Below are 26,977 nucleotides of genomic sequence, written 5' to 3' on the forward strand. Positions count from 1 at the left end.
GTTAAAAGAAATGTGATAATAATTACAATAGTGAAGCGATAAAACATTTAATCCATGTGAAGAAATATTTACTAAAATGCAAATGATTAACTTAAATGTTTCGTTTATTTGCAGTTTGCCAAACAAGACAACACTAGTACAAAACTACATCAATCCAAGCACACTTGACAATGTTGCTCCAGATCCAGTTAACTCTATACATGATATGTAAAGAGGAATGTCAAAGATTACCTGCTTCTGGATCACAACCGTCATGTGAGTGACAATCCTAGAAATGGACAAAAGAGTTTACCAATTTAACATAACCAGGAAAAAAGAAATTAAAGTTTTTCACAACAAAAAAACTGTGTTCGAATCAACTGTTATACATGCATGTAAATTATGAAAAGGAAATAATTAACATCCACCAATGATTCTCATACATTGAGCAACGTATTTTCTGATACCCATTTAGCAATCCTTAAAAGAACATTACAAGTAAAACAACTTACAAAGCGTATTATCCGTTTTACGGTTTTCTATTCTGACGCTATAGTTTTATTCTACCAGAACCTAAACTTTTGTAAGACGAATGTTTAATGTTGCTCCAGAACATTCATCTATTTGTCGAAGGTAGTACTAAAGTATTAAAGTTGTATTAAAGCACTCATGGGCACAAGGGTTTACACAAGTATATTTTAACAAACGATTAAGCCAGGATTGTTTGGTTTTTCTTTTTTCCTGCTATTACCTCTTCTTGTGTTTGTATTAAAATCCTTATTGTTCGGGAGATTACGGATGCATGAAATAAAACTAGCAGGAGAGTGTAGTATCAGGAACAAAATATCATTTATACTTATGACGAAAGATCACATGGAACTTCCTAGTGGTACTACAGATGTGTTAGATATGGGTGTTTGTTATACGCAGGTATTATCAAGAGCTGTATGATCCTATACAGAATGACTGTGGTTGTGAAGATACACAAAACTGTACATCTCTTTCTCCTTATAAGAAAAGCCGTCGCAGAATACGCGACTACTTGTGTAGCCAAAATGGCTTAAAATATATTGTACACGTCGTTTAGAATGGAAGCCTTGAAAGACGAAATTCTAGCAACTTTTCAATTGTACGATAAATAAGAATAGAGGTGGTTTGGTAAACAACATTCACAGTTTGATAAAACGTTCACTTGTGTTATGTAAACATACGAGTGCATTACCATGTTAACACTTCTACGAAAAGACGTTTCTAGTCCTGATTTCTCCAAGCCCGTTCCCCTGGCTGTGGTTTCGCTAGATAGTAGATAGGGACAGTGGGAATCTCGTTAATCCATTCATTAATGGATTTAAATGGCAATTTCATTTAAATACAAAATTATTAGCCTAATATTAATAACCTTTCAGGCCTATTAGGCCCCACTTTTCGTAGGAGTGTTAAGTGACAATTTGCAAAAGATGTAGGTGAAAATGCAAGAAAAATATTTCTAAGTCAATATTGAAGTTGTATGCAATATAAAAATATCTGAACATCGAAAGTATGTATAGTGCTGTTTCATCAAATTTTTAATTATATGGAATGTTTATCAACTGATTATCTTACAATTTATGACGATAAACGCTACAGATAATTCAACAGTACATGTACTTTATTAGCTAACTTGTGTAGATATATACACAAGTATATATCTTATAATTTATGACAATAAACGATACAGATAATTCAACTGTACATGTACTTTATTACCTGACTTGTGTAAATATATACAATATTCAAAATAACATTTATGCTGTATCGATAAATAATCAACAAAAGCACTTAGAAAATCTGTGCTATTTCGGTGTTAACACTTTCTACTTTACAAGAAACTTGTATATATATATATATTAACAAGAGTAGCAAGAACCACAGCGGGAAATCACGAAATTCCACGTTCTCTTTGTAAAACCACTATTGTGGTTAGTAAACATCAAATTCATTGAGGCACATTATTATAGACTAAATATTAGAGGAGAAGTAGATCCCTGACTCAGTTTAAAATGTGTCATCTACAGAATGTTTGTTTGTTTGTTTTTTGAATTTCGCACAAAGCTACTCGAGGGCTATCTGTGCTAGTCGTCTCTAATTTAGAAGTGTAAGACTAGAGGAAATGCAGCTAGTTATCACCACCCACCGCCAACTCTTGGGCTACTCTTTTACCAACGAATAGTGGGATTGACCTAACATTGTAATGCCCCCACGGCTGAAAGGACGAGCATGTTTGGCGCGACGGGAATGCGAACCCGCGACACTCAGATTACGAGTCGCACGCCTTAACACGCTTGGCCATGCCGGGCCTCTACAGAATGAAAGAAGTCATTTCCAATCTAGGATCAAGAATCACCACTCTTAGAATGTACACATTGCAGAGTTTACCAATTTTCCTGTGCATTTCGTGAGCTTATGTTCCATTCAAAGTCATTCAATGTCACTCAGGTTGCATCCAGAAACAGAGGGCTGCATATGTGTATGTTTTGTTTGTTTGTTTTTAGAGCAAGACAACAATGGCCTGTCAGCTTTGTACACTGTGAGGAATCGAACCCCAGATTTTAACATTGTAAATATGTAAACTTACCACTTTTTTGTTTAGAGACACAAGTCTATATCGCAAGGGAAATGAAAGTACCTCCATGTACATAAGTAGTGTTCCATGGCTTAATCTGGACAAGGCCTAATGCATTGCTGATACTTATTGTGGTCATAAAACAGGGGTTGGGAACTCCATGGCCACTGGCCACACGTGGCCAATGGATAGCACAATTGTGGCCAGCTCGAATTTAGGAATCAATTTTTCCATAATTTATTTTTTATCGCAAATTTGTTCATCAACAACTGTACTGCCTCACGTCATCGCTAATGTCGCGCGCTTCATCACTGCCACAGATTCCGCCCATTTTGTTACGTTAGTCTGGTTTAGATGTTTATTATCGAGTGTGCATTGTTTTGCATGCGCTTGCAAACATATTTTTATTGTGCAACTTTCAAGTGTTTATACATATTTTGTTTTTAATACCATAATATGGATAAGTGGATAATTCAAAAACGAAAGAATCCAGATGGTAAACACTCAGAAAATAAAGACAGTTTAATTGATTCTGGCATTACTGACGAACAGAGAATGGCGCGTGACTGGATAAACGTGAAACGAGAATTTAATAAAAGTTGGGAGTTCAAATTTGCAGTGATTGAAGTAAATAATAAGCCAATGTGTCTTTTGTATAACAAAGGTTTTAGAAACAATAAAGTATACAACCTTAAGCAACACTTTAACAATTTTCACAATGAATGTAATGTAAAATTTCCAGTTGATAGCGAAAATCCTATGAATAAAATTAACCTTCTGAAAGCATAACTTTATGAACAAAATGGAAGCCTAAAAAAGATTTTTATCATTGATAGAACTAGTTACATTAGCTAGCTATAAAGTAGTTTTGACTCGAGCTCAAAAAAAGAAATCATTTTCTGATGCTGAACTAGTAAAAGAAATATTGATTGTGGTAATTGAAAGTCTGTTGGAGAATTATGATTAATAAATAAAAGATGATATTCTTCAAAAGGTAAATAATTTGCAATTAAGTCGAAGAACAATTGTCCACAGAATGCTAGAGTTAGCGAAAGACATATAAAATCAGTTTCTTGAACAACTAAAAGACTGTTTGTATTTTTCTTTAGCATTAAATGAGTCAACAGATGTTAGTGACACTGTACGGTTGTTATTTTAGGTTCGATATGCAATTTTAGATTTTCAAGTGAAGGAAGAAATGTTTGGCCCTTGTGGATTACGAGATCGAACATGTGGTAAAAGCATCTTTGAAAAATTTCTTGACATGACAAAAAAAATCAATGTTGATTTTAAAAACTGGTTTTTCTCACAACAGACGGCGCTCCCGCCATGACTGAGGCGAAATTAGGATTTGTTTCTCTTTTGAAGCAGCATTTAATTGAAAATAATGTGAAGTCCATGCTGCCATCTTTCCATCGCATTTTGCATCAAAAGTATTTATGTACTCAGATGTCTAAAAGTGATGAATTGAAAAAATTGATAGATATTGTTGTAAGAATTGTGAATTATATTAGAAATGGAAGCTCTCTCATCCATCGACATTTTGTTGAGTCTTTGAAGAAAAGAAATGATTGTACCTTTGGTAATGTCCTGCAAATTAAGATAGTTAAGTAGAGGAAAAGCTTTGGAACGATTTACTTCCTTATTTCCTCAAATAAATTAGAATCTTGTTGAAAAAAGGTGAGATTGAAAAGTTCCCTGAAATTGAAATTTTGTCATTGCAGTGTGATTTGCACTTCCTGTGTAACATGATGGCTCATTTGAATAATTTGAATACGAAGTTCAGGGAAGAGGTAAAGTAATAAGCAAGTAATCACAGTCTATTCATCAATTTCAATTAAAGCTAAACTTTCTTGCGGAACAATTACAAAATAATGATTTGACACATTTTGCAAAGTTGAATATTTTTCTAGAAAATACTACGGACTATGATTTCTCTGATGCTAAAGATGATCTCTATGTAAACTGTATCAAAAATCTATCTCAAAAATTTGAATCACGTTTCTCCGAATTTAAAAATTTGAAATTGATATTTGAATTTTTGCATCCATTTCAATCTGACTTAGGAAATTTCAGTAAGGAAGTTATATATTTTTTTGTCTTTGGATAAGTGTGGATTTGAAGACGAGGTGCTTACCCTGCAAAGTGTAGAACACATAAAAGGTAAACAAAAATGTCCTGTCAGAGAGATATAGCTCACTATTCTGATAAATGAGAGTCTTTCAAATATAAAGATAGCAATTTCAAAATTATTTACCATGTTTGGACCCACATGGGTGTGCGAGTCAACATTTTCTACGCTGGAATTTCTTAAGTCTAGATACAGATCTCGTCTTACTGACATAAATTTAGAGGCAGAGCTAAGATACTCATTGAGCGTAGATATTAAGCCAAATTTCACGAAACTCGTTGATGAAAACCATCAATTTTTTTAACAGTGTGGCCAACGTTGTTTTCATTAGCCACAGCAGTGGCCACTATGAAAAATAAGTTGCCCACCCCTGACAGAAAGGCTATGCACGAAATAAAATGTTTCCTTTCGAGAAAAAGTAGTATTAGTTCAAGCATTAATCTGTCATGGTTGTAAGCATGATGAGCAAAGTAGAAGTAGTTAATGCTGAGGTTACTTCTGTTACACCATGGCCAAAAGCAAAAATGAAACTACCAACAAATAATCATTGGTTGACGATTGTGCATGAATTTAAACCATGTGAATTATGCTATTTGCTCCATGTCACAGTCACATACCAGCTACTTTCAAATATCTGATATAGCTTATACTCAAAGGACTGTAATGACAGAATTACCTGATCTATATCAGTGTTTTGGTGTTTGGGGAATTTGCATCTGAAAACTTGAAGGTAGTATTGCACTACATATGTTTGTTTGTTTTAAGTTAAGCACAAAACTACGCAATAGGATATCTGTGTTATGCCTACCACGGATATCGAAACCCGATTTATAGTATTGTAAGTCCACTGACATACCGCTGTGGGGATTCAGTACATATGAAAGGTGAGCTTGAAATAAAACTAGGAATGTTTCACACATGTGATTATAAATTGAGCTTCTTGGTCACCACGTGGGCAAAGAAGCCTTGATAGACCCAACTAAACGAGATGTGGTGAGAGAATAGCCTTATCCCGTAATTAATCAAGAATACCACAGTTGGTTTGGTTTCACATCATACTGCCGACTGTTTGTTGGCAACTTCTTAAGAGAGCAGCACCAATACCAGTCCTTAAAAAATGGAGGCTCCCTTTAGATGTAGCGAGAAATTTGATCAATTATTCCAATCCATAAACTTGCTTTACTATATGCTTCACTGCTGGCTTGTATACACCAAGATGAGTTTATCTGGACATTAACACTAAAATAATGGGGTTGTAGCAGTGTTATCACATTATAGTTTCCAAATACAGAAACTGTAAAATGAAGAAAGAACTACTCACAGCACTTGTCTTCAATAAATACTGTCATCACTATTATTATGATAGGATGTTCACCATATGAATATATCGTGCTTTGCTGAAGTGGTTAGTATACTTTAAAAATCTAGAAGGGATGAAGCACATTGCAAGAAAATGGTACTTCGTAGTTCCCTGTTTTGGGTCACAACATGAAAATACAGACAGACTATCTCGTTGCACAGTGAGAATTTGTCTGTTTGTGGAATGTCCTGACCCTGGACACTGTGTGGGAGTAGGCACTATGGCTGTTTAAGCCACAGCTAAAGTTACCCACAAAGTAAATGATTCCTTTGGAAAATGGATGCCAAAATTAATGCTGCAGAAGTTATTGAATGAAGACCTAATAAACCATGACCTAGTATAGATATTATGTGCCACCAATAAAGGTTAAGCCCGACTACCACTGGTGGAGTAGCATAACATGGAAGTATGTATCCAATGATACTTTTATGAGCAGGTACAAGTGTAAGGAGTCGTGCTGTACCATTACTATTAACTCACAAGGATTAGGGCTGTTCAAGAATTTTCTTTTTTCTTTTGTATCTGTTTGATTCGATTTAAACTGTTCCTACATCGAGAAGGGGAGGCAACTCTGAATCTTATCTAAAGTAAAAATTAATATGTAACCATTGGTAAAGAGATTATATTTTTTTTCATTTTACGTTAGTGATTAGGTTTCTTTGTGTTAGACTATCCACTCTTAACATGGACAGGGTATCCCTGCACTTTATTTATTTATTTATTTTCTTTGGTTTAAATCTTTGTGGTTGTATGTGTATACTTGTGCAGTGTTTATTTAGTATAAAGAACATTTCTTATTTTATGTTACTACAACATTTAAAGCTTGAAGTTATAGTATTTTATCAGCGTGTGATATATTATTTCGTATTATCAAGGTGTAATTAAGATATATATTAATAATGTGGGTTTTAATAGTGTGATTAAGTTTAACAATATTAAAAGATTAATGCAATTTTATTCTACTTTCAAGTAGATCATTATGAATGAGATTTATCTTGTATCGTAACTTGTATAATTAATTAACTCTTAATTCAGGTTAAATAGTTAGAACACAGCATCACCTACAAAAGTTGTAATATTTTCAAAATGAGACCCAAAACTCGAGCGTTTTCGAATAGTTGACAATTCTACTTCAGGAGAATAAAGGGTTTTTTAAATTACTGTGATGAAATACAGAGACTTATTGAATAGCACTGTTAAATACTGTAACACCAAAAGGTGTGAATCTCTATCCCGTGGTTGTTGACCTTCGCAAAGTCTCTGAAAATATTTCCAAAACTAAATTCATGATTAAACTTTACATTATTAGTATTATTCTTTATTAAAAAAATCTATATATATACATTGGTTTGATTTCCTATATACTGAGCTACATTATTATTTTCCCTATTTTCCACTGGCTATTGTTTATTTTGATTTTATCTTTATAGAAATTAGTTAACAATTGTTATAACTATTATGTACTTTACGCAACCCTTTGACACAAACAACTCTAGGTTATGATTGGCTAGTTTTCATGGCCAACTCATACTGAGCATCAAGTTTACGTGACACGACATCTGAGCCTATATTATATACTTCACCACACTCATTAAACATAACTCATTATTTTCCTGAAGAAGAATAGTCAACTATTCGAAAGCTTTCGAGTTTTGGGTTTCGCTTTGAAAATATAATGAAATGTGATGTGTAAGTGCTCTTAAGAATGAAGTTGCGTGTTCTTTGACCATCTTTATATATACAAAGCGCAAAAATCTGTCTGTTATCTAACTACTTCTAGGTCTCTGGGTCAATCTCAACCAAACTTTATGGGATGATAAGTGTTCACCCCAAATTTGCTGTTATTATTTTCAACGTAAATTAAAATTAATTACATTCATGGATGGCTTTACGTCTTCACAATGAAACAAAATCCTTACTCATTATCTGTAACACAACAGTGTGGTCTATGGAACACAGACGTCTTATATATCTCAGAGAGTATGCTAGCACTTTCTATGGAAGAATGTAACAAAAAAACAGCTGCTACTATTGCAGTAATACATAAACTCAGTTGAAGTTTCTACTCCAACAGCCATCATGAGGCTGATATGAAGTGGCGTGTTTTGAGTTACACAAACTTCCTATTTTGAGACGTGATCTTTCAGTTTCGACCTGTAAGACACTCAGACAGCCAATGACCGCCTATTAATTGATCACGTAAAACACTGTGCAAAGTCATTAAGAGTTCGGTGGTAAATTCATGATATCTAAAGTAACGCAAAAATCAACAAACCTTGTACGAGTTGACACTGAACGCACTTACAACACACTGAATTTAATCAATAATGGAATTATACTTTGGTATCAAAAATACCAAGTAGAGAAAATCAAAACTCCAGCAATTGTAGTAACACAATGCTACAACTGTCAGAGATATGGACATGTTTCAGAAGTATGTCAAGCAACACCGAAGTGTTGTGGATGTGGCGGTGAACATCACATATTGCAATGCAAAAAAGAATAAGAGAAACCGAAATAACTGTGGACAAGAAGATATGTCAAATTATAAAGACTGCGAAAAGTATAAACAAATAAAACAACGAATGTACGAAATAAAAAACACACCATCAAATAACAACGAAACAACAAATACTAATACACAACAAACAAAACCAACACTGACACAAGACAAAATAACATACGCACAAACACTTAAAAAAGCTATCACACAAATACCAAAACTAAACAAACAGCAAAAACCAACAGAAGCGATAAACAACAACACTGAGATAAAACAAAACAAGACCCATACTCCAAAACCACAAGATAATAATAACTCTACCAAGGAAACAAACACTAATAACAAAATAAACTTATTTGTAAAAATTATTACAAATTTCACAACAAACTTTTTAGCCGAATACACAAAACCAACACAAACAATAAATTGCTTTGATCTATTCATAAACATAGCAAAAAACCACATCATACCTTACATCTCACAATTATTAACAATATTAACGGAATACCTGCTTTCAACTTAAATTTACTGTTGTATATATCAACATCTAAGGTGCACTGGCTTCCAAGAAACATGAGACCGAAGACATAATTTAACAAACTAACCCAAAAATTGTAATATTAAGCGAAACCCTATTATACAAAACCAACAGATTTAAAGTACCATATTATACCACTATTAGAAAAGACAGATTAAATAAACAGGATAAAATCAGAGGAATGCTTCTGCTATACAGAACAAATCAGCAGCCATAACGTAAATATAATTATCGATATCCTATTAAATAATCGTTCAATAGTCACAATTGCAGGAATTTATTGTTCACCCACAAAACAAATAGATTTAAACTTAATAAACAACATCTTTTCTCACGATCACAATACCATTTTAATAGGAGATATAAACAGTAAACATATTAACTATGGATGTAATTCAACAAATGCTAATGCAAGACTTCTCCTACAATTCGTAGATGTAAACAACATAGCCTTCCTGAATGACGATACACCTACGCATACCACGTATGCTACTAATACCGGTGACATACTAAACGTATACTAAGATCGTATAACATGAGCCAAAAACTAATAAAATTTCATGTGGGAAAAGATGTAGACAGCGACCATCTACCTATATAGTGTGTCTTCGATCTCACCCCCGATCAAAATACTATATATAGAAAAGAAAAAATCATTGCAAAAAAGCAAATTGGAAAGAATACCAAAAACAATTAACCATCGACTGCCAAACAAAATTATAACAGCTAAAAATAAAATAGATATTGATAACGACTGTCAACTAATCACGAAATGCCTAAAAACTGCAGCAAATCAGACAATATTAAAACAACAACATAAAACTATAAATAATAATACATGGAAACCACACAAACAACTGTTAACACTAATCAAGCACAGACGTCAATTACAAAGAGAATACACGGAGACAAGAGACAGTGAATTAAAAACACAAATAAATAAAATAAGAGACCAAATCAGAGCAGAAGTTAAATTATTAAAACAAGAAAAATGGGATGATTTCTGCACCAAACTTAATGAAGAAACAGATCCGAAACAATTTTGTACACACCTAGAAAGACTCACAAATGGAGACATAACAACAAGAAAATACCCACCACTAGAACACAATAATACCACAGCATATACATATAAAGAAAAAGCCGAAATATTCAAAGCACATTTAAAACACACAACGACCCAGACATGAACACATACTTCTATTACAAAGCAAATAACTTTATAATGAACAACAGTGAACTATTCAAACCATTCTTCCCAGTAGCCTTAAATAACTGTCAAATCAACGACACAAACAAAATGCTTACAAACACAATTTCAGCATAATAACTCATAGAGGCAATAACAAAACACCAAAAATAAATCACCAGGAGAAAATGGTATACAAGCCATTCTTCTTTAAAAAGGCACTCCGAAATTATTTGAACATTTTACAGCAATTTTTAATTTATCATTATATTCTGGTTATATCCCAGTTTCTTGGAAGCATGCAAATGTATTAATGTTCCACAAAAAAGAAAAGCCAGCCAATAACCCATATAACTACCGACCAATTAGCCTGACCAACTGTGTGGGCAAAATTCTTGAGAGAATAATCAGTAACAGACTCTCCACATTCCTGGAGACAACATCAAAATTACCAGAAGAACAAAATGGTTTCAGAAAATTGAGACAAACAACAGACCACTTCGTCAGATTAACCGAAGCAATTGTTGATAGTTTTAATAAACGAGAGTGCGCTGTCGCTTGCTTTCTCGATATTGAGAAGGCATTTGACACTGTATGGCATAACGGTCTTCGGTTCCGAATGCTAGAAATGGGTAACCGCGAGGAACTATTCGCTGGCTGTCAAACTTTTTGGGAACAGATCATGCAGAGTAAACGTTGAAGGAACATTCTCTGAAAGTTTCACTTCAGAAGCTGGTGTTCCTCAAGGAGGGATGGTCAGCCCTATCCTATTCATCATGCACGCGAAAAATATGCCTCTAAAAAATTCAAATAATGGATACTCACACTTCGCAGACGATGTAGCGATCTGGAAAAGTGCACCAACACCAGCAATAGCAGCCACAAACATACAACCACAATTAAATGGAATAAGTGAATATTGTCAAAAACATAGAATCAAAATAAACACAACTAGTAGTATTCACTAAGTTAACTAAACATAAAAAAGCACAACCACAGATCCATATGAATGGAGAACTACTTCAGAATGCTACATCTGCAAAATGTTTAGGACTAACATTCGACTCACAACTAACATGGGTAAACCACATAAATAATATTAGAACAAAAATTTGGCGAAGAACAAACTATACTAGGAGTCTAACTGGCAAAACCAGTGGAGCTACGGCAGACAACATCATAAAAATATATAAAACATACAATAGACCAGTCATTGACTATGCAGCCCCTGCATGGATATATGTAAGCAAAAAACTACTTCAAACAAAACCACAAACAATACAAAATACGTTACTCACAACAGCTTATAAAGTACCCAGAACAACATCATCTGAATTTATGCATAAATACGCACACATAGAAACAATAACAGATAGACTCCTACATAGTACAAAAACTATTTTAACAAAAATTGGAGAAAAAACGAACTAGTGAGCGAACTTGACAGGCATTGTTTACATGATGATGAAAGACCTCAGCACCTTTCCCCAGTGAATATATATTTTCTAAATAAATAAAAAGCCACTTATAAACTAGACTCCACATTAGTTTAGGGATTAATTATTAAATATTGAAAGGGTTTTTTATGTAAATGTTTCATAGTTAATACCTAACTGATAAAAGTGCAAATAATTTATGGAACTATTAGATAAATGGTTTATTTGCACCAAGTGTATGTGTAGATAGTGCATGGACATTGCTCTGAAAGTGGCCTAAGTAAGTGCGGGTTACTCTAGCCTTCTTGTACCATATATAAATACACTTGACAGCTGTAAAACCAAACTTTCAAGGGAAGGAGGAAGAAGTTAACGAAACCTGGCCCTCCTGGGTAAAAAAAAAAAAACATCAATACCCAAATATCCATACAGAGAGAGTGTATACCATGTGTTAAGTATATACATATTGAGTTCTTAAAGCTTATACTAAAATTTTGGCGAAGTAATAATGAATACTGCAATAATGTATTATGTTATTGATAAATTGTGTGAAAAGTAGGATTTTTTGTTATTTATTATAGCATCTCTCGTTAAAAAGGATTTCCAGAAATAAACTAATAAAATCTCTAAACCAATATCTATATTAAAGTTAAATCAAATTCTTAAAGATTTCTAATTATCGTGTCGTATTTAGTTCATATTTATTACTACCATAATTAATTTTATACTAGGTATTTTGTAAATGCCACACCTCTCTATTAAATTAATTTTGAACTTTAAGACTAGTCATAAAATGATTGAGTTAAATCTGATGTAAAACGTTACATAACAGTTAATATATTTTTGAAACACGTTACCAATTATGGGAGAATACTTTTGAACAGATAAACGCTCTTACTACCAACCTTAACAACCCGTAGTTTGGCACACTGTACAATTTTTTTGTTTCAGAAATTATTAGAAATTCGATCAACAATATCACTTTTAAATCCATCCACTAGAGATACAATGGTATCTTTGTTGACTTACAACGCTAGAAACCGGGTTTCGATACTTTTAGTGGGCAGAACTCATTATGTGGTTTGGTGCTTAACTTCAAACAAAGTCTTGAATCCTTTATCAGCGACATTATTTAAAAAACAACAACAAATCAATTTCAGGAATATTTATTTTAAAGAGAAATAATAGATGGCGCTACACTCAAACCGCTACACTGAAGGAATCAGCGTGTGATTGCCCCTGTCCGGTAGGACTGGGTAACCCGTTGAACCTCCTTCGTGATAGGGATAGGGGCTTGTAATTATTCCCCTTCCCCTTGAACGAGTAGTTGGTGGAGCGATTTGTCTGGTTAATTCCGATAACGAACGAGACTCTAGCCTATTAAATAGACGACTGATCACACGTGTCGGTCGATCTTCTTAGAGGGACAAGCGGCGTTTAGCCGCACGAGACAGAGCAGTTGGGGAGACCTGAGCTAGCCACCGAGCAAGTCAGACGTGCCAATATGCTATTCAAAACGAAACGTTCATCCTCGCCAGTCAGGCCGTTAGTGCCGCCTGTAATCGTCGACGGCTTACCGCCGAACCTCACGCCGTACCAAGTCGCCACGTTGATCGCCCGAGCCAAGCCTGGGGCAACCATCGAACCGTCCAGGACCCGTATTTTACGCCGGGGAGGAATCCTCATCCAACCAGCCACTATTGCAGACCAAACCTATCTGTGCCAGCCATGGAACACTGAATTTAAAGTAAGTTGTTCCCCAACGAAAAGTCCAGTCAATCTTTATTCTGTATTCCTCAGGGCGTCGACCCATCAATTCAACCTGAAGATATTAGACAAACCATAGAACCCCAAATACAAGCCAAGGTATACGCAGTTCATCGAATTTATTCTAAGAACAGTAATCATCCCACACACTTCATGAAGATAGTGACAACATCGAAGTACAGTGCCGACTGTATTTTACGAGATGGCTGCTATTATCATATATTTCATTTTAGAGCCGAACGCCCACATCGACGACCACTCAAGAATGGTTCAAACCAAGCACCCAGATATCGTAAACAACCAACGGAAATCTTCCAACAGGAAAATACCAAAATACCGCCGATTCCAGACCGTATTAGAAGAAACACGAAGACGGATTCAGACAACCCGACTCAGAAGAAGACAACACCCATTGTTGGCAACACGCCAAGTTGCAGTAGTTCAAGAAAGAAAAGGACAGTTCCTGCCAGACTTCAATCCCAGTTCCACAGAACTCAACAACCAGCCAGACTCAAACCATTACGAAGATAACCATCGACGCGACAGCACAAACTGAAAAACAATCTACCTCCACGCAGAAAACTCAAACCAAAATCTCGAGAAGAAACAAAGCATCACAGACCAGCGAAGAACAACTCACGGAAGAACAGCCAGTAGTTCCACCACCAAGGCCACGTTTCTCAGTTGCACCAATGGGCTTCAAGTGTGGAAACAAGTTCATGATGAAGTTGCCACCCGATCTACAAGACTGCAGCTAACAGTTTTCACGTACACCATCAACGTAGTTCATCAGTTTTTTTGTTTGTTTTTTTATTAATTTTGTGTTTTTTTTGTTTTTTCTTTTTCTTTCCCAGCTACTTCCGGGCACGGTCTGGGTAGACTATTCGGCGCCCAGGCCGTGAAAGTGAGTTTCTTCACTAAACACTGTTTCCACAGCAAAACTATGGCATCGGACCTGTAGGTCCCAGCCTCATTCTGAAAAGGGCCGTTTACCCAGTCAAGGGTATCTAATCAATTACAGTAAATTTTAAAACCATTCGCCAGCCGCCAGGGTTCTCCATCCTCGAGCTAAAGTCTGGCTCACTTCACTTTCGCTGCTTTCGTCCAGTTCTCCCGTCCTTCCTCTCACTCACAAATATTTTGAAATGTTAAAAATAAAGTAAAACTCCATGGATATTTTAAAACATTTTCACGTAAGGGGACGAAGAGGAACTATAAAGTTCCTGAACACCCCAGTTGGAGAGAGAACTCTTCCGATTTCTCTCTCTAAACTGAACCCCTGCCACGTTAGTTTAGTTTAGTTAACCGTGTTGAAAAGTCTATGAGTTCTACCAACGCTGACAGAAGGTTAACCGTGAAGACAGCATATTTTGTAGAGCTGGGCGTGTTGATATGGCTTTAGTTGTTTTGCTGTGGATGTGTTTAGTGTTTGTTTTGGAATTTCGCACAAAGCTACTCGAGGGCTATCTGTGCTAGCCGTCCCTAATTTAGTAGTGTAAGACTAGAGGGAAGGCAGCTAGTCATCACCACCCACCGCCAACTCTTGGGCTACTCTTTTACCAACGAATAGTGGGATTGACCGTCACATTATACACCCCCACGTTTGGGAGGGCGAGCATGTTTAGCGCGACGCGGGCGCGAACCCGCGACCCTAAGATTACGAGTCGCACGCCTTACGCGCTTGGCCATGCCAGGCCGTGGAAATATGTTCCACGTTTGTGTTTCAAGAAATGACAGGCATTATTCTTAGCATAGAGGTAGAAACTGTGTATGTGTGTGTTTTCTTATAGCAAAGCCACATCGGGCTATTTGCTAAGCCTACTGAGGGGAATCTAACCCCTGATTTTAGCGTTATAAATCCATAGACTTACCTCCGTACTAGCGGGGGGCGGAAACTGTGTATGTTGTGTGCTGTTAGTTCTGAATAGAACTCGTTATCTCGTGGTGACGAGAAACCCACATGAAGTAAAAATGTATGTCAGGACAGCTGGTATGGGTAATAAAACTTTTACACTTGGGGCAAACTCTATAACTGGCAGCGTGGGAGCTCTGACAATTAGTGCAGTATCTTGGTTGTGTTTTTCCGGGCATTATGCTGGGCAGAAGTGTAGTGTTATTTGCCGTTTAAATTTGTATTTTAATATATAACTTGTATGCTATTATAGTTATAGTTGTGCTCCCCCTACTGACTCTCCTCACTTGTTTGGGAAGTGCATCGAGTTAGTGCAAGACTTATAATGACAAGAATAGCTATAAAATGACACGTTGAGATTTCGAGAAGATGTGTACTGTATTTCCTATAAGACCGGGCATGGTTGTATGGTTAAGGCGCTCGACTCCTCTAATCCGAGGGTCGCGGGTTCGAATCTCCGTCATACCAAACATACTCGCCCATTCAGTCGTGGGGGCATTAAAATGTCACAGACAATCCCACTATTCGTTTGGTAAAAGAGCATCCAAGAGCTGTTGGTGGGTGATTACTAGCTCCCTTCTCTCTAGTTTTGTACTGCTAAATTAAGGACGGGTAGCGCAGACAGCCCTCTTGCAGCTTTGCGCGAAATTAAAAAGAAACCAATATTTCCTGAAAGACGTGAATCTTAAACAAACTTACTTTTAGGAAAGTTACATTTATATAACGTTAAACTTTAATTATTTGTATATACTGTTGTAAGAGCCTCTATTGTTGAGCTAGTTCTCGTGACTTTTCGAAATAAAATAATAATGCAAAGTTCAGTCCAGTTAAAGAAAACAAGCATTCTTTAATTATTTGACAACAAATTCTAAAAATTAACTTAAGTAAGGATCAACCGATATATCGAAATACTCGGGAGTCGCTAACAGAACAATTTCCTTTACTTGCTAATAATGCTCTATCGCACTTTCTCAGATTTTTTTCAGTTCGTCGCAAACACGAACTCAGAATTTATAAAACTGAGCCGCACAGTGGCTTCAGAGAGACATTAAGAGCTCAACACTGCTAAAAACCGTGTTTCGATGCTAGTAGTGGACACTTTACAGATAGCCCATTGTTAACTTACTAACTGAACTCAGTAATAATATTAAGCCTGTCGTCTTTCATATTGTACATTTTATTCTAAAAACTTTTAATATAATTCCATAAGTTAAGCCTCGTACTCATCATGACTTCGAATAATCCTCTGGCCAACAACATTACATAAATTTTGGAATAAAAGTAAATAATAAACAACAATATTCAGTGAACAAGCATATTGGCTTATTAAGTACTAATTCTAAAAGGCTTGTTACGTTGTATAATTTTTATTTCGGACAATTCCACGATTTATTACGTTATGTACAATTCGTATTATCTTAAACAATCGAAAATTTGAATTTTAGTATAATAGTTAATTAAATGTTAATATATATATTAAATTTATATTACTTGCTAACAAGATTGACACGCACAATTTCCTTTTTTAACACAAATACATTTTAATATACATACATAAAAATAATACAATTTACAGTAACGGTTATTACTAATAGTTGTTACAAATGATGGTTTATGTACAACAGTTCCGGAAGTTTACAGACGACACTAAGTCGTACATCCGGTTTAGGACTGAATATTTTATCAACGATCCAACTTCACGACGGGCAAATTAATTCTGAATTGATATTGTACTTCGCTTAACCTTTAAACAGCGGGAATAATGTAGGTACCAGCGTCAATTGATGACGGCTTTAGTTTAACGGTTTGGCTAGCTAGTTCGGTTAACCTCATACCGGTTAAAGCTGACTCCTTCCAGCAAAGATATTTAATGTTCTCGTTGAAATAATAACGTCTGAAGTTGAACGGTTTGTAATGTTCGAAATCTATAACGTGCCTGGTCAAAATCTATAGTGTTCCTATTAATAGACGTTAATCACAACTGTAGCTTTCTAGCAAAATAGCACAGTGACTGTAGCTGTCCAATAATATTCTCCTCCACTGTCTCTTGGCTGGCCGCTTTTTATAAAACCATGCGAGACTCTAGTACCTTCATCAAGGTTCGCTTTCAACAATACTGTCAACCACTAGTATTATATACACACATAATACATTGTTGATCCTTACTCACGAATTCTCTACAAGTGTCAAGAACAGCCGGGACTTGTGCAATACATAGTCAACAATAAATGTCACATGCAAAAAACAAAAGTATACGAAAACAAACGTAGGTACTAAACTAAATGTATCACGCTAAATCAGTTATAGACTGTACTTAAAATTCCACCCATATTACGCAATAAGGGTGTATCTTATACCAACGAGAAATTTCATAGCATATCTAGGTGAAATATACTGAAAGGATTTGACCAAACTTTGTATTCGTACTGATATTGCACATGAAATTTGATAGATTCGTCATCTCACAGTTCGTACGCACGTGAGTATTTAAGAAAACGTTTTCTTATGACCGTTTCTTAGGAGCAATGTAACAATAGCTGTAGTCAGGGGCGATCTTAGCTCAGTCAATCTGAAGCCTCGGGTAAAAATCAGTCAATGGGGCACATAATCATGGGAAAACTCAGTAGCTTAAAAGGCATAGCATGGGGAGGGGGGGAAATTCCATGTTTATGGCCCTGGGCAATCGCCTAGTATGTAAGATCGTGTAAAGCTGTATGAATAAACTGTGGGAACAAACATTTACTTGGAGATAATAATTTCTTTAGAAATGTTCTCCAGGAACTGGTTGTATAGAAGATTTATGGAAGAAAGTTTGTAGTGAGGTTATTCGCGCTGTATTAAAAATATGGTCCCTACAACTCGTCTCCGTAACTACTTTCTTTGTTGTTACTCGTTTGACGGTCGTTGTAGTACATCATTACCATTTATCACAAAGTGTAAAGGTAATCTTAAACCACAAATCTTGACGAAACTTTCAGAGTCTTGGTCTTCGACTAAAGTCCATTGGATTTGCATCGGGAGACTTGGCAGGTATACAAAACATCCGTTGTATTCGAGACATGAGCTTACGAATCTTGGTTTTGAAAACTTTTGGAAACTGCAAATCCTTGTTTATTATATTGTCAAATGTATCTGTCAAACTTTGTCACACTAGTCTTTTGGATCGGAAGACCCTCTTTCATAACTACATCCTTCACTTTGCGGATGAGAACATTGTCTAAAACTGACTCTTTTCAGAATTGACGCTGTACTAAATACTCTGCTATACAGGTTTTGCTTTCATAAAAACAATGAAGGCTCCTATCTTCAACATTTTATGTTCTTAGGTTCTAAGTTATTTAAATATCTAGCTGCTTTAATACTTGTTTTTGGAGAGATTTTTGATATATATATATATATATACGTCGAATAAAAAGTTTAGCGTTTAAATGGACAATAACGCGAAGTGAATCAATTATGTAATTGTTTTGTGTTTTACGTAAAGCGCAAAGATACATAAATAGGTTATATGTGCTGTGTGCATAGTGGGTATCGAAACCTGATGTTTTAGCATTATAATTTTCACACTTAACTCTGAGCTGTCGGGCGCACACAGGAAGAGGGGATATATTCTCACCCATACATTTGACAATAATTGCACATATTATGATGGAAACTTAATATCGTAATTAAAATAAATATTAAAAAAAAACTGTAAATCTATGAGTATAAATACACAATATTATTTTAGTGTGTTGACTTACAGTGTTAAAGCAGATATCCTACTTACGTGTTTTGCCTCTCATTCCCTCCATCTCCCACTCTCCCTTGAAAATATTTCTTTGGGCGTTCATGGACCCGCCTCTGAGTTATCATATGACAAGAATTACTGAAATAAAATAAAGTGTGATAAATTCTGTATTTGTTACAAAATAAGATTCTCACTATCACGTGAGAAAAGTCCTATTGTCACTTCATAAACGTTGATTGAGTAGACGAAAATCTTCCTAAGAGATTTATATTACGAAAAGTTTAACCAATGGTAGAATATTATTTATAAACATTGAAAACCAAGACATTTTCACACAATAATGAAGAATGTAAAACAGTAGATCCTAGACTTAAAAAACAAACAAAAAAAACTTTCATATGGAACAGTGCCAAGAAATTTCTGTTAAGACCTTTATTTACATTAGGGAACAAAATACAGATAATTTAAATAGGTTAATAATGTACGTGCAATGCACTTTACATGTGGAAGTTTCTTTAAGAACTTTTTTTTTTCTTTTTAGACTTACTTCAAATTGTAGCGAACAAGGAAAACTAGAAACAGTCACTTTTGTTTGGATCCACTTATTCTGTCTTTTTGTTTTTATTTAAATCTGATTTATCCGTTTTTGTGATTTTATAACTTCAAGATCATAACATTTTGATGGCGACTTCTTCATACTGGTGGTTACACATACAGTTTTGTTATGTTAAATATATATGTTTGTTCACATTTTACACTTCTGTTCTTGCTTAATGTGTGTTCGTTAGCGTTTTATGTGTACTTTTTATTCAGATGCCTTGTTCATTAGCGATTTTTACATGCACTTTTCCTATTTAAAAGGTACATTTCTCCACGCCTTTAACGCGTTACTTTCTTTTAAGGTGCACTCTTTTTGGTTTATATGCTGTTTCATTGTTTCTCTAAAATTTGTTTAAGACGGGTTGCTTTTCAATAATCGTCCCTGATATACCACTACTTTAAAGAATAATACATCAGCCTGTTTTTATAAAGAGTTGTTCCTAACAAACCTGTAACTTGCATATTTCTGTTAGAGAACGGTAACACTAAACATTATATTGTCCTAGGCCAGATTCAAGGATTTAACTTTCACATAATTGTGTGAATATTAAGTCCTTATTAAATAATTTCTAAAAAAAACCAAAACAGTTATTAAAGTATATCGAACTTGTAAACTAAATCCCAGCAGCTTTGTTAATCTACAAAGCAATTTTGTTGTGTTCGCTTATCAGACTAAAAGTACGTTTTTCATGATAACGAAGATAAAAGATGTTTGAAGCATCCAAGTACATTTGGTGAATGACCCTTCAGTTGAAATGGGCTCTTCCGATCTAACGGTCGTAACACGAGCTTACACGAATCTTACTCTGACGTGGAGGAAACTCGAAAGATGAAGGGAATAGTGCTAAGTTTAGTGGTGTGTTGCTGTGTTCAACTTGTTTTTGTAAGTATTAAAACATCTTCTAGACACCGTTTTCTAATTCATCAGATAAAGTTTAAGACTTAATCGTTTATTTTATTAGCCTAATACAAAAGGTAATACTCTTTTTTTTTCTTTCCCTTGAACATTTCCTTTATCTTTACTGCGTCAAAGTTACACACTTTAAATTTCTAAAGTATGTATCAAAGAAAAGTTAACAACTCAGCTGGGGAGGAAAAAAGCATTACCCTAAGCTATAACATTTTGTCGTTATCACATACGAATAAATTTGAGGAAGACTGTTGGTATAGATCGTAAATTGTTACTGCGTTAACAACTTTATTATTAATATAAAATGTTAAATATTTTATTTTATTGAAAGTAGTGAAGTTAATGTATTCGATACATCCCGATCTTTTGAAAGTTGTAAATATAGTGTAAAATAATTATAAAAGAAGCTCCTTTAGTAGACAAAAAACAAGGGTAGATATGTTTGTGAAGTTGGTGTACCGTACAGGCGTCTGCGCATTCTCAAGTTTCGTATATCAGAATTGTCTAGACTTTTCGATGCTTAGCTAGATACAGATATAGCAGAATGGCTCCGTTAAATTTCGTGTGGGAGTGAGTGGGGCTAGTTTTAAGAACACGTGAATACAAGTAACGAAAGATGCGTCAACCTCATTACATCTGCAACAAAAGAGACAGTGGAACTTTTCCACAGTTATGAAACGCTTGCAGTTCATGGATTACATTTTCCTGGCTCATATTCCTCAATCTCATTATGACGTAACCACAACAATTTTATCAAAGAGCGACATTGGTTCATTTGACTTTGTTCATTTTCAGATGTTAGCAATGAACAAACTTGATATGACATTTCTCTCTCCACCTTTTTTTTATACGCTGAAACAGGAAAAAAATGTTTGAAAATTTGGACAGTTATATTAACTATTCACCAGCTAATTAATGGTAGAAATAAAAAAATTTTTTGCGATTGGTTTGAGTGGTTTAATGACGCAGTACTGTGTGTTGGTTTGGTTTTATATGCTTTATAATTCGAAATTTTATTCGTTGTGGTTTGTTTGTTTGTTGCATTTCGCGCTTAATTACTGGAGGACCACCTAATTTTGAAGTGATAGTTTAGATGGAAGGAAATTAGTGAACACCACCCGCCGTCATTTATTCAAGTACTCCTTTTTACCAACAAATTGTAGAATTAAAGTGAACTTTTAACCGGCACAATCAAGCAAACAAATGTATGTTGTTGACCTTAATTTGGGAACAGAAACACAAAATGAAAAACATTTATGTAGAGGTCAATTTAACGGTTAAAACTAAGTTTACACATGTGTATGAAGGTTTAACTTGTTTATAATATTGCATGTGTTGGAGCAAGTATATATAATGTTGTTTATTCATAAATTGTATATGTGCATCAAATGCATATAGTCTTTTATTTTTTTCTCAATTTTCCTTTTATTCTCCGCTTTCGTTTTTGACTTTTGGGTTGGTGAACATGAGAGTTGCTTTACAGAAAAACAAACTCCAACGAAACAATTCAACATTACATAAAAAAATAAGGATGATAAAATATACGGTAAAAACTTTTGCATTACAATGGCTAAAAAATATTTGTGAAAAGAGGTTGGACATCTATTTGAAAATTATCTTCATATCTTCTGGTGATGGGAATTGGTGTTATGCTTTAGATCTGTTTATAAATCAATAGTTTGATTTTTCATACAGGTTGAGTTAAATGCTCCGGAGGCCAGAATTAGTACTGTATCACGATTGCTGGGCGGAAGAAAGCAATTCACAGAGGGCGAGTTTTACTTCCGGTATTCAGTTGTTTTATAATATTTATATATATTTCTAACCGATACTAACTGACAGTCTCCATTTTAACGAAAAAAAAACTCTAAAATTAAAAATCGTTTACAGGATAAAATTATTTAAAAACTGAAGTTTTTGAACATCACATAGTTGTACGATATATCAAACAAGTACAGGTGAGTAATTTCCAGTGTTCGTGATTTATGATTAACAAAAGTACTAGAGTTCAAATTAAATATGCTTAACTTCTTAGTAATTTACAGTAACTAATTTGTAAACACAAAATTAAACATTTCAACGAGGCTTGGTTTATAATTCAAAAATTTGAAGTCTCAAAGTGAAACCCAGTAATTTGGTAATAACTAAATTGCTAAGCGAAGCTTTAGTACGAAACATTTTAAGGCATCAGGCTTGTCGTTAGGTTTAATAAATTACTGGTTGTACATGTTGATAACTGACGGAGCAGCTTATTTCCAGAGAATGACGAAATATTTTTTTACTTGCAGGGAGAGGAAGAAATTATTACTGATAAAGTCTCCTTTGAAATTTCCATTGATGGTAACCCAGCTGGTACTATTGTCATTGGCTTGTTTGGAAAAACTGTACCCAAAACTGTGGCAAACTTTAAGACTTTTGCTGGAAGTGGCTACAAAGGATACAAATATGAAGGCTCTAAGTTTCATAGAGTTATCAAAGACTTCATGATACAAGGTATAATTTTTGAGGCTTATTACAATGTAACGTGTATTTTTTTTGTCTAGGTTAAATATTTTGAACGTTAAACTTAACGTTTGGAATAAATTTGTTCGATAGTTTTGTAAATTGTTTGTTCCATTGTATGTCAGAATTTGTGAGTTATTGGTCTACTAGAAGCCAGTAAATAACACAGTTTCACTAATCTACATGCTGTAGTGCTTCTTACAATAACTTTTTAGAGTACTTTTAATTTAAATTGTAAAATATTCATGATGACGAGAAGCCCAATTAAAGTAAAAATGTATCTCAGGACAGCTTGTATGTATTAACACTTTTACCAATAAAATACAAAACAGCTCTCTACACTAAACCAGCATTGCAGACATGTAAAACCACTGAGCTAAGTTCTATTTGTTATTGAATCTGGGCTGATTATTCAGTTAATAAGAATTAGTTCAGTTGTGTTTATATTAAGCTAGATGTACTAGTTCTGTGTATTAGACTATTAGCAGGTAAATTTAATTATGGAGAACCCACTTTTTTTTTTTAGAAGAGAAGGTTTGGATGCAGTGAAGGAAACTTGTAAATGTACCACATATTTATGACCCAGACTGACAGACAGTCCACACTTTATTCTCTCTACACTGGTACATATATGCCATTGACACTTCTGATTTCACTTCACCCAAGCACATACTTTCTTTGAACTTAAACTCCATTCAGCCAAGTAATAAGTAGATGTCTTTTCATCTCAACACTGTTAGGTTCAATCCAGTTCAAAACCAAAATTCACCAAAAACATCAATCCCTCAGGCCTGTATGTCTCCTGTAATTCTGGCCATGAATTTCAACAAAAACTGATATACTAAGAAACATTATAAATACAGTTTCAGGAACTTGTTTGACTGATTATGCAGGTGAAAAAAGTTTATAAAGCAATACTTTATTCACACCATGATTTTTCCACAATTATCAAAAGTTTTTCACACAACAACCACAATAAAAACCTCAAACTCGACTACAGCACACTCACACGACAGTTTTCTATTTGCCCCTGTCATCAACTTAAAAATAATCAATACTTGGAGAAAACTTGCCATTAAATACAAGATTCCTGTTGACTTCAAATTCACTCCAAAACCTAGCCCTAAAGCCATTACTAAATAAAATTTACATAGAATAACACAATACCATCGTTTAGTAAACGATGTATTTTATCTGACCAGAATTTTATGTTGGAGAAACCAAAAGAAAATTGGAAAACAGATTCATGGAACATAATAAAAAAAGATAAAACCCTCCTACAATTTACTACCTTTGTAACAAAACAACACAGTAAACTTATGCAAAAAACCATCGTTTTAAACATAGAATAAGACAAACCTACACTAAATCAAAAACCTAGGGTTTTAAAAGATACCTGTACTAAGCTGTTTAGCACTCTCTAATCATCTGTCCTATTGTGTTTGTGTAAACTGCTTGTACCTTATGATAAGCTTGTTGCAAAGTACATTTGTAATAGTTTCTTTCACTATCCCTTAAATCCACTTTCAAACTTCAGTTAAACAAGGAAACTATTATATTAGCTTCTCCTGCAAACTATCAGTGACTTGTGCAGTGAGTGTTAGTTAACTTGTTGAAGTCCAAGAAATAAAACATTTTGTTATAATAACTTTAAATATGACTCTATTGTATAATGATTTTAGGACACTCACCCATCAATATAAACTTTTATATCAATATATTATGACTCATTTCATGGATGACAATGCAGTAAAATGTCTAAACTAAAGTTTAGAATGGAACATTATGAGTCTGATGCCAGTCATCTTTCATTTTAAATGTTAGTGACCAGTAAGATATTTGTCATTTACTTAATTTGTAAGAGTTGAAGTAATGTTAAAATACCTTTGCTATCATTGTAATATAAGTTCATTACTCTACCTTCTAGGAGGAGATATAGTCAGCACAAATGGTTCTGGATCAATTTCCATTTACAATGAGCATGGAGGAAAGTACTTTCCAGATGAGAGCTTCAAGCTTAAACACACTGGAGCAGGAATAATAAGTATGGCTAATGCAGGTGAGCTGACTTGTAGCAGTAAATGCTCTTCGATATTATGAGTAATGTTTTTTTTCCAAAGCATCTTGCCACACACACACCATATATACAAGTTGAATAAACTCATAGAATGTCTGTTTATTTTTTTTATACTAAATTTTTAATTCTTATTAACTGTACGAATGGTGTACGTTTTAGTTTCTACTCTAAATCACTTCTATGACATACTTCACTAATAATCCCTCTCAGTGATACATACCAAAAGATTGTAGCAAAATAGCAGTTAAACGTTAGTGTTAACTAACAAACAATTTACTAAATAAGATGAGCATGGGCCACTAATCCATGTTAATAGTGTTCAGTAATAAGACACAAAAAAATACTTCAACATTGTTTCAGCCTGGATAAGCAAATTGAAGTTTGTTATTAAAGAATAAATTGGTAACTGTTGCATTATTTTAAAATATGTAACATACCTTTCTGATGGTTTAGGCAAAAACACAAATGGATGTCAGTTCTTCATTACTGCTGTGCCCACCCCCTGGCTAGATGGTCACCATGTTGTTTTTGGAAAGATTATTGAAGGGCTAGACGTTTTCCGTAAAATAGAAAACTTGAAGACTAACAAAGAAGATCAACCACTGCACGATGTTGTCATAACAAAATCAACAGTTGAAGAAGGACTATACCTTAATGTGGTTTTGTAAATTTTGTCTGAAATTATTTTACATATTTTCATTAAAATTGAAACATTTTATTGATCTATGCATTCATTTTAATTTGCAGCTAAAATTGTATTAATATACGTTATGTTTGAATGTAAGACTTAGAAAGTTCAGCCTGGAGCAAAGTTATAATAAAGTGCGATTTTTACACATTTGTGTGTTAAATATTATTACACTTTGTTTCAGTATGGAAAGATTGTAAAGTATATTTGCTTGTAACCCATAGCATGTAATATTGAACTAAAATTCAGAATAGGTTACACTGCAGACAATACATTGTTTATCAGTCACTAAGGAGTTTTAAACCATGAATTAAGTGAAGTTAATACAGTACGTTGTAAAGTTGTCTATACCTGTTTATTGATATCATTTATAAAGCATGAAAGAAATGCAAGCTGAAATCCCATCACTCGCATACATTAGAGTTACAGTAATTGGAACATCCCTTTTCAATATCAAATTATTTCTGAAGTGACATGTTTATCAGACTTCCTGATTCAGATTGTAAGCTGGATCTTCAATTATTTTTTGTCACTTTCACACTCTAATAAGTATACCATGTTCATTTATAAAGAGTGTAGGCTGAGTTCCCAACAGTTATTTTTACTATGCAAGCTCTATTTTTATTGTTTTACAGTCTTATGTTAACTAGAGGGTAAATGAAGTTAACAAAATATAACTTGGTTCAATTTCAACAAATTGACATGGCAACTTATCTAGAAGCAAGATCAAATAGTTATTGGAGGTGAACTTATTAAGAGGGACAAAAAGGATAAGACAGAACATTGAGGACTGAGATGAAATTTATAGAAAATTGAATGATAACAAGAGACAGGAAATTAGAGATGTTAAAGGAAAGACATATTTAAAAAGCAAAAAAAATTTCACTGAAGAAAAGACCAGTGGATTACAACAGTAACTTTGAATAAATGCAGAATAACATTGAATAAACAAAATAGAGAATACATCAGTGAGATAGAAAAAAATTTTAGTGACAGAATAAGATACTGGAAAACAAACAAGATACACTTCTTTCTGCATCAGCTTAAGGGTTC

General features: G+C 34.3%; 1 protein-coding gene and 1 long non-coding RNA gene across 2 annotated transcripts; one reads left to right on the forward strand and one right to left on the reverse strand.

Annotated features, from left to right (window-relative positions):
• Positions 1–120: 120 nt before the first annotated feature.
• LOC143247169 (uncharacterized) lies at positions 121–19,564 on the reverse strand. The gene is made up of 2 exons (XR_013026418.1): positions 19,187–19,564; positions 121–268 (listed from the first exon to the last, which is right to left on the reverse strand). It is a non-coding gene; the product is annotated as an uncharacterized LOC143247169 (long non-coding RNA).
• Positions 19,565–20,472: 908 nt separating this feature from the next.
• On the forward strand, positions 20,473–26,074 carry LOC143247168 (peptidyl-prolyl cis-trans isomerase B-like). The gene is made up of 4 exons (XM_076494807.1): positions 20,473–20,630; positions 22,946–23,150; positions 25,087–25,218; positions 25,690–26,074. Exons 1-4 carry the CDS (start codon positions 20,577–20,579, stop codon positions 25,902–25,904), a joined length of 606 nt encoding a protein of 201 aa, XP_076350922.1. The 5' UTR covers positions 20,473–20,576; the 3' UTR covers positions 25,905–26,074.
• Positions 26,075–26,977: the final 903 nt, after the last annotated feature.

The sequence above is a fragment of the Tachypleus tridentatus genome, chromosome 3 (genome assembly GCF_004210375.1).
Source record: "Tachypleus tridentatus isolate NWPU-2018 chromosome 3, ASM421037v1, whole genome shotgun sequence".
Taxonomy (NCBI): Eukaryota; Metazoa; Arthropoda; class Merostomata; order Xiphosura; family Limulidae; genus Tachypleus; species Tachypleus tridentatus.

Bases quoted from the DNA above. Each gene is read 5' to 3' on its own strand.
- LOC143247168 (XM_076494807.1), top strand. From the start codon at position 20,577: ATGAAGGGAATAGTGCTAAGTTTAGTGGTGTGTTGCTGTGTTCAACTT. The intron at 20,631-22,945 runs GTAAGTATTAAA...TTTTACTTGCAG, and splicing joins GCTGTGTTCAACTTGTTTTT to GGAGAGGAAGAAATTATTAC. The intron at 25,219-25,689 runs GTGAGCTGACTT...CTGATGGTTTAG, and splicing joins AATAAGTATGGCTAATGCAG to GCAAAAACACAAATGGATGT.